This window comes from Lytechinus pictus, chromosome 10, assembly GCF_037042905.1.
Source record: "Lytechinus pictus isolate F3 Inbred chromosome 10, Lp3.0, whole genome shotgun sequence".
NCBI classification, from domain to species: Eukaryota; Metazoa; Echinodermata; class Echinoidea; order Temnopleuroida; family Toxopneustidae; genus Lytechinus; species Lytechinus pictus.
This window is the reverse complement of record NC_087254.1, coordinates 25,537,087-25,551,114: the sequence shown is the minus strand read 5'-3', so window position 1 is coordinate 25,551,114 and position 14,028 is coordinate 25,537,087. Positions and strand designations below refer to the sequence as shown.

General features: G+C 35.6%; 1 protein-coding gene and 1 long non-coding RNA gene across 2 annotated transcripts; both read left to right on the top strand.

The window, feature by feature from the left end:
• The first annotated feature begins 210 nt into the window (after positions 1 to 210).
• LOC135155812 (uncharacterized) lies at positions 211 to 6,918 on the top strand. Its single transcript, XM_064106073.1, has 4 exons — positions 211 to 388; positions 4,783 to 4,929; positions 6,074 to 6,192; positions 6,901 to 6,918. The coding sequence occupies exons 1-4, from the start codon at positions 238 to 240 to the stop codon at positions 6,916 to 6,918; spliced, it is 435 nt and encodes a 144-aa protein (XP_063962143.1). The 5' UTR covers positions 211 to 237.
• A 90-nt stretch (positions 6,919 to 7,008) lies between these two features.
• LOC135155695 (uncharacterized) lies at positions 7,009 to 12,511 on the top strand. Its single transcript, XR_010294883.1, has 3 exons — positions 7,009 to 7,110; positions 10,507 to 10,629; positions 11,238 to 12,511. It is a non-coding gene; the product is annotated as an uncharacterized LOC135155695 (long non-coding RNA).
• Positions 12,512 to 14,028: the final 1,517 nt, after the last annotated feature.

Genomic DNA, 14,028 nt, shown 5'->3' with positions numbered 1-14,028 from the left:
ATGACAAATTTACACGATATGTTGAAGATATCCACCCTATGAGTATAATATATTAGTAAAAGAGGAAAAAACATTTGATTTTTATGGGGTAATTCATCGAAATAATCAAAATTAATGTTAATCAATCATGCATGCAAATTAGCTTTAATCAAAATATACATCCGCTGGTTTCCATGGACGGACAACTTTATGCTTGACTCAGTGGCGAAGAGAAAATAAACGAACTAGCGAATCAAAATGGCAGCCCCCATAGGACGAGAAGCGTTACCAATACACGGTTTCAAAAATGACATAATCAAATCCATTCGTGACTCAAGAGCTCTAGTCATAGTGGGAGAAACTGGAAGCGGTAAAACTACACAACTACCCCAATTCTTATATGAATCTGGTGAGTTTATACTACATTATTGCATATTTCTAATTTCGGTAATTTTATTATATTGCCCCATGCGTAATGATTCATGTCATGTCATGAATGGTCGTGTATTTTGTATTGCATGCGCGCGTGCCTTCATAATTCATTTAGACCAAAAGCTTCAGTCTCTGTATTTTGGTTGTTCCGCTGAACTGCGTTGGCTTACTCACCAATACATTTGGGACCTTGACCTTTCATGACCTTAAAATGACCTTTAGTTGGTCTGAACGCAATAAACATGAAATGAAGTCATGATCATGACCACTCACACAACATGCGAGGTTAGTACGGTATACTAATACTAACCTCGCACAACACATGCGATTTCATAGTGCATTTTGACGTTTTCATTCATCACACGAATGTGAGGGACTAAACTACACCAAACCTTTCAATATTTGTCCACTATGTTAATCTTGATCGTATGGTTTAAGTTTATTTGAAAAAGAAATTATAAATTATTTATAAGTGTTTTTATCGCTTACCTCCAAATCTCAACCAGCATGACCAGGGGCCGATTGCACGAAAGGGTCTTTCCAAGGACCGTCTTTCGTGTCGCCCATCTTTTATGATACGCCATGTGAAACGCATTTCAAATAAATTATCTGCAAATATATTTTATTTGTCCGTTAAAATAAACAAAATATTTGTTTATAAAATGATGTGATATTTCATGAAATTGTATAAAATTTGATTTAAAAGCAAGCTTACGAATTCTATTTGTTTATCATAAATTTCAGAAACACCCCGCTTATAGCGCATCATAAAAGATGGGCGACACGAAAGACGGTCCTTGGAAAGACCCTTTCGTGCAATCGGCCCCATGATACTTCGCTCGGTCCGTCCTTAGTCATCCTTCGTACTGCGGTGGAAATTACGCAAACAACAATCGAAATGCGAAATTTTCCTATCGAACATTCTCGATTCAAGTCGTCGGCGCATAATAGGAAATTGTACCAAAAATCAACATAGTTCTCTATTTATTCAAACAATTTTTTCTGGGGTGCACTTGACCTTTAAGAGATTTTCCAATGAAAATATTACATGGAACTTGGAAATACAAATCATAATTTGGTTGAACAAAATGTTTTCTGTTAAAGTATAAAACAGAAGAGGAACATATCCTTCACGTATTTTTATATCCAAAATATGTTGCCTTAGTATGGAATAATCACAATGACATAAAATGAAAATGGGTAAAGTACCTTCCTAATGATCATTGAGATTTCGCCTATGGAATCATTGTTTAATAATTTTCAAAGCTTTAAATAGATGAAAATGTTCATTGAGAAAATATACATATATATATATGAACAAAATGATAATGTCCCGATTGTTTCGCATTACGTGTGTTAGATTGCGGGCGTTTGTGTGTGTGTGTAGGAAGCAAGATATTCGTGTTAATGTTTGCACAAAAAAGGAGAGGGAAAGGGAAAGGAAAAGGGGAGGGGGAAAGGTAGAGGAGAGAGAGGGAAAAGGAGACCATAAAATAGAAAGAAAACAAAGGAAAGGAAGAGGGGAAGGGAGAGAGAAAGAAAAATGGAAAGAGCGAGAAAAGAGTAGGGGAGGGAGAAAGGAAAGAAAAGAAGGGAAAGGAAAAAGGGAGAAAGGGAATGGTGGGGGGGGGGGAAAGGAAAGGAGAGACAATAAAAGACAGATCAGGGGAGGGGGAAAAGTAGAGGAGAGAGAGGGAAAAGGAGACCAGAGAGGGAAAAGGAGACCATAAAATAGAAAGAAAACAAAAGAAAGGAAGAGGGGAAGGGAGAGGGAAAGAAAAATGGAAAGAGCGAGAAAAGAGTAGGGGAGGGAGAAAGGAAACAAAAGAAGAGAAAGGAAAAAGCGAGAAAGGGAATGGAGGGGGCGGGAAAGGGAAGGAGAGACAATAAAAGACAGATCAGGGGAGGGGGAAAGGTAGAGGAGAGAGAGGGAAAAGGAGACCATAAAATAGAAAGAAAACAAAAGAAAGGAAGAGGGGAAGGGAGAGGGAAAGAAAAATGGAAAGAGCGAGAAAAGAGTAGGGGAGGGAGAAAGGAAACAAAAGAAGAGAAAGGAAAAAGCGAGAAAGGGAATGGAGGGGGCGGGAAAGGGAAGGAGAGACAATAAAAGACAGATCAGGGGAGGGGGAAAGGTAGAGGAGAGAGAGGGAAAAGGAGACCATAAAATAGAAAGAAAACAAAAGAAAGGAAGAGGGGAAGGGAGAGGGAAAGAAAAATGGAAAGAGCGAGAAAAGAGTAGGGGAGGGAGAAAGGAAAGAAAAGAAGGGAAAGGAAAAGCGAAAAAGGGAAGGGAAGGAAGATTTGTGCCTTTTGACTTTTGTGGATTTGATTTTGCATTAGTCATGTTAGTAGTGATAGTACCGGTAGATATCAAACATGATATGTTTATTCCGCTCAATAGAAAATTAAGAGGAATCTATGAAAATTTTGTGGTTTATGACGTCACACATAAATAAAATTCCTCAAGATGCCAAGGTTGCATTCATCGGATTCTTAATATGCACACCCTCAACTTAACTTTCAGAAAAAAATGCATATGAGCGAGGTCCAAACCAACAAACATAGAGGGCAGCAACACTTTGCAGTATTGCTTTTAGGAAGGTCCACTCCGCTCAGATTTTTTGACCACTCTAATCCCCGCCCCTCAGAGAACTTTTTAGGTAGATTGTATTTGTAGAGTTGATTTTTTTTTCGTTTGTTCAATTTTACTATTTTTTATGGATGATGAAAACTCCCAAGAATGAATGTTAAATATTATTTTTTAAATTTAAATGTATTTTGTAAAAAATGTAAGACACGATGTAATCATGATTCATGTAGCTTGCACATCAATGAAAATACATAGTCTGATGACATTGTATTACCATTCTTCTGCTAAATTTCGCTGCCCCTACCAAATCTACACCAGCCAACACCAGAGTCAAGACCTTTATCTTCTGCCTGGCCGCGCCGAAACTTCCCTGGGGTGACATAACAGTGCGTGTACAGCTGGCCGCACTGCACTGGCAGGATCATCTGGACGCGACTCGACCTAGCTAGAAATGAACCTGAATGATATGGGCTTGGTCTGTTATTGAAATGAAACTCTAATATCCACAAAACCGACTGCTTTTTGCCATCCATCAGGCTTTCAGCCACTACACTAGCAAAGCCAAGTCCTAGACCTAACAATTAGACCAAAAGTATCTGGTCCAGTAACTATATAGCCCGGAATCGAGCCTTGTATATCCTGACAGGTATTGACTTGTGAACCATCAAAGGGCGGAGGTCTCTGCCACAGCTTCTATTTTCATTCTATAATTTTACACAAATTTGTGTTAGCATGCATTTGTCTATGGACTTAAATCCAAATACCAGCCAACCGTTCCTTACCTCCGCACCGACCAGCGCGGCCAGCCGTATGTATTACTTACAATTGTAATGCAATGTGACCTTTTATGACCTTAAATGACCTTTAACTGACGAAGGAATTTTCACGAAATAAACATGTCATGTTTGGTATCAAATTAAAGCTAATGAAAAATCAAATGCCCAGTGATCCATATATTTGCATTTGATTTTTCATTAGCTTTAATTTGATACTAAACATGACATGCTTATTTCGTAAAAATATGAAAGTCATATAATAAGAGGTATGTAAGAAAGTGGGCGTGGCCTATGACGTCAATTTAAAAAATATGCCCAAGGGTGCCCAAGTGGCACCCGTCGGAATCTTGAAGTAGACACCCTACACTACAACTTTCAGCAAAAAATTGCATGTATACCCAACTTGACGGTCATGTTGTGGTTCTACTTGACTATCAACCTACTTCTCACACTTATGTCCTATCTCGGCCTCTATTCTCCCGACTCCCATGAACACATTGTTGAGATCCACATGATAAAGTTGAAATGCTGCCCAAAAAGTGTAATTTGTGTTCACTCATGGATTAAAGTTCAATTTAATGATTTATGAAATTTTCTTGAACAACCAAAACTGGTCACAGTTGATCATTAATTTATCACAACACCCTTAACTTTGCAATTTCCAAAGGATTTGCCTTTCAAAAACTGACAGAAACTGGAAGGCTAATTCCGGCCCCGTCTTGTTTTCATACCCTTTGTTTCAGTGGGCAGTGCTCGCTCAAGCATGAATAATTTTCAAATTTTTTGGTGTCATTTGAAAGTTGACTTTATTGGCTTCCTTATTTGTAAGTGTTTTTCCCAAATGCGATATATTTTTTATTTGCCAGCTATTTCAAAAGTGTATAGTTTTTTTTGGGGACGCACTGTATATTCTTAAATGTCCTGCTTTGGAAGGCGCAGTTTGAATCAATGAAGCTTTTTCAAATCCACTTCACGAAATACATGTATATGGACTTTATTTTTCAGGTTTCCACAAGTATGGGACTATTGGGGTGACACAGCCAAGGCGTGTGGCAGCCATGTCTGTTGCATCAAGAGTTGCAGAAGAGATGAAATGTAAGGTTGGGGGTCAAGTTGGATACCAAGTCAGATTCAATGATTGTACATCAGATGGTAAGATACAACTTTCACTCTCACTCCTGGTGGGTGTTTCATAAAGCTGTTTATAACTTAAGAGTGACTTTGGGAACAATTGGTGTTCCTTTCTCACATGCTAAATAATCACCAATTAACTTCTAATGGTGAATACAATTTACCACAAGATAGGATCACTAGTCATTCTTAAAATCACTCTTAACTTACGAACAGCTTTATGAAATGGTCCCCTCTTTCCCTAATTTTATTTATCTTCGAATTTGAATTTTTGCTGTTTGAAGAGATACATGTACACTTGTTAGAGCTATTGAATTTTCCACTTTTGCTTTATTTCATTTGGGTAACATACTGTAGAGGCCTATTTGTACAATACAGGGCATCAATAAAGCATTTCTAGATTTATTTAGTATTTGCCTCAAGATCATTGAAAATTATTACTATGATTATTATTGTTGTTATTATTTATCAACATCATCATCATCACCATCATTATTATTATAACTATTATTGTTATTGTTGTGCTCATTTAAGAAGGATATCAGGACATACCTGTCCCACTACAAAGGATTTCTCTTTACAAAATTAGATTACTGGATTGATACCTGATCTAGATTATTTAGCCTAGCTATAATCGCAAAATAAAAGCAAATAACACAAAATATTCAAAATACAGTGTGCTTGTTAGGATTATTTTCATTTAAATCTCAGATTGGCATTTTGATGAGTAGATTGTGGCAAGTGGTAAGATCTATTTCCCATTTGTCTATAAATGAACTATGTAGGCCTACAAGGAATAAGCAATTTTCTTCCCCAAGCACATTCTCCCCAGAATCAATATTTGATCATTGATAATAAATGTTCTTATAAAATAGAATTACAGGTTTGAGTACAAGCTATGATAAAGGTGGAAATTTGTATTTGGAGCTAATGTAGGTGTATTCCTTTACTTACACCACAATGATAATATCATTGGAAGTTCCAGCCAAATTTGATATCCCCATAGTTATAGTTACCACAGTTTTCAACAACGTAAAACTTATCTTGACTATTTCTTTTGTTCCAACTTCCACCTATGTGTTTCTCCGGAAATTCTTCTCTCCAATAAATTTCCATTGGTTTGTATTCCTCTCTAATTGATTATTATCCTTTCCCTTTCTTTCAGAGACTGTAATCAAGTACCTGACTGATGGATGTCTTCTAAGGGAGTTTCTAAGAGACAGAGAACTCACTCAGTACAGTGTTATTGTTCTTGATGAGGCACATGAAAGGAGTTTAGATACAGTAATTCATTTTTTTTTTATGCATGGAGGGGGGGTGTTTCACTAAAAGTAAAGAGAAAAACTGAAAGTCATGCACATAGTATTTTTCTGTTACCTCATTGATGGCTATGTGTGAGAGCATGATCTGCCCAATGGCATGATGTTCTTTATGCCATTTGGACACAATCATTTAATCCTAATAATTCAACATTTTTTGCGATGAATCCGCCGCGCCAAATTATTTACCGCATTTCTAGCTGACTTTCTACTTTCAAGTCTCACGCAACTTTTCAGACCAAAATTGTGACCCCAGGTACGTGGTTATGAAATTACGCAACATTTTTCTAAGTGCATGCAGACCCCAAATTGCAGAGATCCACATGATAAAGTCAAAACGCACACTAAAAATGTGCAATAAATTTCAATTTAATAACTCATGAAATTTCTCAAACAACAAACTGATCACAATCGATCATTAATTCATCACAAAACTGTCAACTTTGCAAGTTCCAAACAAAAAAAATCTGAAAAAAATTGAAAGGCTAATTCTGACCCAGCCTAATTTTCATGATTTTAAAAAGTGTGTGCTGTGTACTGCATTGGCACACCATAGTCCTACCTAAACTTAACCCGCGGAGCCCGCGAAGTGGGTCAGAGCTCAGGGCCCTGTTGCAAAAAAATTTATGTCATAATGACATAAATTTCGATCATGACATAAAATCATGCATAGCTTATGCCGTTGACATAAATTCTGTTGCATAAAAATATTTATGTATTGTTTTAGCTTATGACGCGATTTAATCATCATTACATAAACTGAATAGTCATGAACGAGCCTGTTGACATAAACTTGGCATAAGTTGTCATTTTTCAGCCGCAGCAAGTTCTTGCGAAAAAGGGTCATCGGCTTCCCATTTTGACGGGATAGAGGCATATTTTGGTATGTATCCAATTTCATTGTTATATATCATAGATAATAGATCTATCTCACGTTCTGACTAAAAATTAAAGTTTCTTAGTATAAAGAGATATTTTAAATTAATCATTATCGCCGTCAATTTTATGCAATGATTGCTTGTAAACTCTCCGGCTGCTTTTAGCCGTACAACGCCGGCAGTGCTAGCCGGAGGTTCCGGCGTCTGACACAGACAAATAATGCATGGAATCAACACCGTCAGAAAACAGTTTTAAATGATCTTCACGACATTGGACATTATTTTTAAGGTTCCTGTGTCGGATGAACATGCGTGTCGGATGAACATGCATGTCGGATGAACATGCGTGGAATGAACACCGACAGAAAACAGTTTTAATTCATCTTCACGACATATTAGACATTGATTTTTAAGGTTTTTTTTAGAACACCCCCGCCCTTTCTGGAAAATTCTAAATCTAGTCAGTATATTGGTAGTCTTTCTAGAGTCTAAATTCTAACGTTAACAAGTTAGATCTAGTCTAGGCCTAATGTTAGATTCGACTAGACTAGTCTAGACCCTCTAGTTAGGGCCTAGACTAGAGTCTATCCAGCTCTGTCACTCACTGACCGTCGCGTCAGAGCCAGGCCCTAGACTTTCTAGCCCTCAGTAAAGTCTAAGACAAACTAAGTAAGAATAAGTTAGGGCCTAGCCAGGCCAGACCTATAATAAGTTATAACAGAGCCTATGTTAGTAGATAAAAAAGAATTAGGCTAGAGAGTAGAGCCTAGGTATGGCCTACCTCAAGCGAGGGTTCGTACATGTATAGGCTCCACTATAGATAGTACGTACTTCACTACCGCTACCGTCCGCTCCACTATCAGATACAAATGAGATAGGTTGAGTGGAGGGTAGCGGTAGTGAAGTGTATTGGAGCCTATAGTATACGAGCCCTCGCCTGAGGTAGACAGGGCCAGGCCCAAAGCCTATATGAGCTATATTAGCTTGGCCCCTTTTATTTAAGTTCTAGTCTAGATCTGCAGTAGTCAGTAGATATATTCTGATCTAGTTTTCTATCTAGGGTCTTAGTTAGACTTAGACTAGTCACTAGACCTCCCAGGTCTAGATCTAGATCTAAGAAATTTTAATTTGTCTTGGTTAGCCGAGCTGGCTCTACCATTGGATTACTGCTTTACTAGATCTACATGTAGGCCTACCCCGGTTTGGGCCTTGGTTCTGGCCAGGGAATGAGGTGGTGCAGCCCTGCCCCTGGACCGGGTCTGGCTTGGGTTCCTTCCATTCATGCTTTTATTATAGATCAAAATCGAGACCTAATTCGGGACCCAATCTAGTTTAGCAATACAAGAGATCTGAAATAGATGTAGCTCAGGCAGAACGAGCGATTGCTTGTAATTTATTTGTATATTCTAGGGCCCAAAATTGAAACTGTCTTTGCATCATTAGTAAGCTAATCATTTGTAGGGCCTATCTATCATAGATTATCTAACACTATGGATCTACTAGAACTACAAATGTTACTCTAGATCCATTCTATGTCTAATCTTTAGCCTGGCTTCTTAACTCTGACATTAAAATTCAAATTGAGTCTAGTACTGTAGGTTCTAACTTAGACCTTTGGAAGGCGGGGCCTCTGCTGCCTACGCTACGGTGGTGGAGCCCCCTGGGTTTATGATAGAGCTATGGAATAGGGTAGTCTAGCTCTAATATTGTTTTCTAATGACAGGGGTAGAGGCCTAGATCTAGTCAAGATTCATCAGTTGGAAGATGTGCACTACAATAACATGTAGAGTATTAGACCCTAGCCCTAGGAGCGAGTTGGGGGGGGGGGGTCCCTCTCTGTTAAGCAAAAAAAAAATGAAATGATTGGTGTGTATTGTGATAAAATAATATAGAAAACCCTGGGACACCCTCTGTGTTAACAAAGACTGGAGACTACTGAACAGGATGGGAAAGAAGGGGGGGGGGGGGAAGAATTACGCACTGAACTAATTAATTTAAACACTGAACTGAAAAGACATGTAATTTCACAAAAAACTTGTCTGATGAGACTGATGACTACATTGTATGTTGATATCTAATATAGATATTAATGTACATCTTCGATTTATATTTTAGACTCTTCCAATTTTTAACAAAAGCAATGAGTTGAACATGCAGTCAAAAAAAAAGAGATCTACATGTATGTATCCTCTGTGTTTTCTGATTTGAATATATTCTCTGCAAGCTGGCTGCTGGCCTGTAGACAAGCTACCTGTTTGCTAAGTTTAATACACTTCTGAGGATATAGTGCACATTTTAGTTCTTTGATTTGTTTAACAGGTTAAAAACCTTATCAAATGCCTTTTCTATTAATTTTAAACCAATGCACAAGTAATATGTTTGGAGAAAAGGCATTTCCATTACCGGTAACTACAAGATTTGGTTTCTGATCTGTGGATAAAAATAACCATGATAATTGAAATTCTCTTGGTGACTGTTATGAAGAATTTTTTATACTATTTTCTATTTCCTTTACCTATTTACTCTAAAGGATTTTTCAGATAAATTATTAAAGGGGTGCTTTTTTTTAGAAAAAAAAACCTTGGCAATTTGAATTTTTAAAAATCCCAAATTTTTGTATAAATAATAGAATTATAAGGCCTACAATTTTCTTACCTATCAAAACCTATCTTCATTAGAAGTATTCACATATTGCGTGTGTAAATCATTTTTCTAACAGAAAAAAGGAATTTGAAGCCTTAATGAAACACTTGTACTCTCCTTGCAATATTGCATCCTAAGTGATAAAGGTGCAAAAATTGACCTTGTCATTATTGTTTGCACCCAGAAATGTTCGTTTGCACAATAAAAGGGGCAACATTTTACCTTTTAAGGTGCATAATAGTATTACTTAAACATTAAAAATGTTCAAATCTTTTAACCTTTATTACATGGTTCAAATCTGCTACACCCATAAAGGTGCACAAATGAGCATAATTGCGCTCATTGGCACTCCTTATTGTACCAACCCCTAAGGTTCAAATTTGAACCTTCTTAGTGTTTTCATCAAACCATTTCAAGGTTGAATGACTAGACCTTATTTGCCTTTGATTAGTATTCTCAATGCACTCATGGATAGAATTCATTTTTACACAGTTCTGAAAATAGCCAGTGAAACTGTCCCAACACCCCTGTCAAATATATTTGACAAAATCTGTAATGATTAAAATGTTTTTTTTTAAGAAGGAACTTCAGTTGTTTATTGAAACTGTCCCAACACCCCTGTCAAATATATTTGACAAAATCTGTAATGATTAAAATGTTTTTTTTAAAGAAGGAACTTCAGTTGTTTATTCAAAATGTAAATATGAATTCATTCTCATATGTCACTATTACAAATTTTGTATTCACTTTCCTAACAGTTGAACCACACAAACGGTGAGAAGAGGTAGAAATAAAGAGGGGGATTGCAACTGGAAGGAGATGGAAGTCCAGACACTCTGCCACTGTGTGCCATTGAACAAGAAATCTCTTTTAGTATGAAGGTAAGTTTTTATATAAAGTTGTGTTTATTGAATATTCTACTTGTAAATACAAGTATACTATACGGTAATATTTATTCTAATTTATTTTATTGTTTTTAAGAGCGGTTGTAAATGTGATGTACTGTTATATATCATTCATTTTCAAATATGAATCTCTTTTACAATTCATCTCATACAATTCATCTCAACAAAGAGACTAACAATGTGAGCTTACAAGCATAAACACAATATAAGTGCATTTAGGAATAAAATAGTGGTAGGAGTAGAAGGGAGAGGTCGCAAGTTGATAACATAAACATGACCTTGACCTCAATTTTGTGTTGTTGTATTTTTTCGCCAAATATGAACATTTTCTCCAATGACTTGATTGAAATGAAATATATTCTTACAACCATATAAGGGTATACAAAATAATATTCGGAGACTATTAACCCATTTTTTATTTTACATTATATACATTTTTTTTATTTAAGCCTGTGATTGCAATCTCAAAAGGCTCTTTCATAATCTTGAAGAGATACATCATACATGCACATGTATGTGAACACTCTACTATTATAAAGTTGAGTTGCTAAAGTTGTTTTCACTTATTATTCTTATAATTTCAGATTATTCAAGAGTCAAGACTGTTGAAGACGTGACGACATGGACCTGGTTGCACATGGCAAGGGAACTATCTGGTTGTACCCTGAAGTATTCGCTTTAAGATTTGAAAATTAGCAAAAGTACTAATTTTCATTTTTTTCAGAGATAATAATCATTATATTGACATTGTGGATATCTTTTTATGATTGTTATCATAAAATTATTATAATGTTAATGATGATAGGTCATAATAATACAAATGAATTATAAGTAGAAAAGAAGACAACCAAAAATGAGGAGGAAAAGAAGAAGATGAAGAAGAAAAAGAAGAGGAGGGGTGGAAGAGGAGAAAAGGAGAAGAATAAATAACATCACTGTGAGTTCCTCTTCATGATATTACATAAATATTTGTCTCTTTTAAATGAAAATATTTATTAAGCATAAAAATAGGATTTAGTTATTCTTGTTTTTTAAGATGTATTATTATGTATCATGTTTGTAGTTGTACACTTGATTGAGGTACATGTATTGTATTCATTTAGGATATAAATAATATGTTTTATTTGAATCCATGTACCTCTTTAAAGGACAAGTCCACCCCAACAAAAAGTTGATTTGAATAAAAAGAGAAAAATCCAACAAGCATAACACTGAAAATTTCATCAAAATCGGATGTAAAATAAGAAAGTAATGACATTTTAAAGTTTTGCTTAATTTCACAAAACAGTTATATGCACATTCTGGTGGGTATGCAAATGAGGTGACTGATGACGTCATCCACTCACTATTTCTTTGGTATTTTATAATATGAAATATGGAATATTCAATTTTTCTTCTCATTGTCAAGTGAAAGAACGATTAATTCCTCCCTGAACATGTGGAATGAGCATTGTTTAATACTATATGATCAGTCAAGTTGTTCCTTATTGTCAAATCTATAAAAAAAAGAAGAAATATAGTATAATTCAAACAATGAAAAACAAAAGAAATAGTGAGTTAGGGACATCATCGACTGTCTCGTTTGAGTTGTGCATACTATGTTTTGTGAAAAATAAGCAAAACTTTAAAATGTCATAACTTTCTTATTTTACATCCGATTTTGATGAAATTTTCAGCGTTTTGCTAGTTTGATTTTTCTCTTTTTATTTAAATCAACATTTTCTGGGGTGGATTTGACCTTTGAATCATATTTATACAGTCATGATTAAAGGACATGGGACAGGTAACAAGATTACATTGTTTTACAAATTTTAGTGTGATTTTATTTTAAAAGTAATAAAATTTACATAAAATGTCATTCTTTTTGCTTCATCTCTTTGTTCGTTTTTTTTTATTGAATCGGGAGGGGGTGGGGTGTGGTAAAAATATGATTTGCCCCTCAGAACACACTTGTTTCCCTCCTAAAAATAGTAATTAATATTTGTAGAAAATTGTATGATTGTTTTTTTATGAACTCTGAATATTGTCCCATAAATTGTCAAATTAGGAAAATAATTGATTGAGATGAAGATTTGAAGTAGGAAGGGCGAGAAATTAAAAGGAAATTCATATAAAAGTGAGAAAGATCCAGAGATGCAAAGATATATATATATATAGGGAATAATGAGAGGGGGGCGAGGTGAAGTAGAATGGGAAAGGGAAAGAAAAAGTACTATAAATGTGAAGGAGTCATTAACAGAGATAGATGTATTGAGAATTGAAGAGATAAGTTCCGAGAATGATAGTGGGCCAATCTCGGAGGGAGGATGATAATGAAAGGGGAAAAGAGGATAAAGCATTTTTTTATGGGGGGGGGGGGATTACATTTGATGAGAGAGAGATAGACAGAAAATGGCCAGGTGCTCAAAGATGAAAAAATATAAATGATGGGTGACAGTGGTATTGACATATTATATAATGTTACCATGGCAACACGATTTCCGACACATGTAAAAAAATGTCCTGTATTTGTCTTTACCTCGAGACCAATGTGTGAGCCAAATTTCATGAGAATTGGTTGAAAACTAATCAAGTAGTTGGAACCAATATATTTTTACCCAATTTGGGGCTTATAATATGTTGTAACCATGGCAACACAACTTCCAACACACACAAAATATGTGTCTCTCACACCTTTACCTCTCACTCAATGTGTGAACCAAATTCCAAGAGAATTGGTTGAAAATTTATGAAGAAATTAAAACTGAAAGTATTTTACCCATTTTTTGTCATATAATATGCCGTTACCATGGCAACATGATTTCTAACACACAAAATAGGTTTTGGAGCTAGGGGAAGCAATCGCAATTCCAACACCAACGCCAACACCGGACTTGAAGTCATCCAATGTGTGTACCAAATTTCTTGTTTAATCACATCTGAATTAAGCACAAAAGGGGCGATTCTAGACTGAAAGTCAAAGTTATTATCATTATTTCGGGAGGGAGGGGTGGTGCTTGAAAAACATGAGACGTTGATATATTAAATTATAATATTATTCTAAGGAAAATGTCCTATCCTAAAAAAATAAGCACAATAACTTTTATGCTTAGGCCTAGCTTTGCTTATAAAAATAAGGGAAATATTTACGATAATTATATTTTTTAATATTGAAAGAATACATCTTAGGCTATCCAATGACACAAAAATTATTTCGAAACTCCAAGTAAAACTCAATATATCATCAAAATTACAAAGGGCATTATTATAAAAAATAATCCTAAAATTACCCTTAAGTCACTTATTGCAGAAAGCCGCAGGTTCACGACATAAATTTATGTCATTCAAATGGATTTATGTCATGATGTTATGTCGTGATTTATGACATAAAGCTTT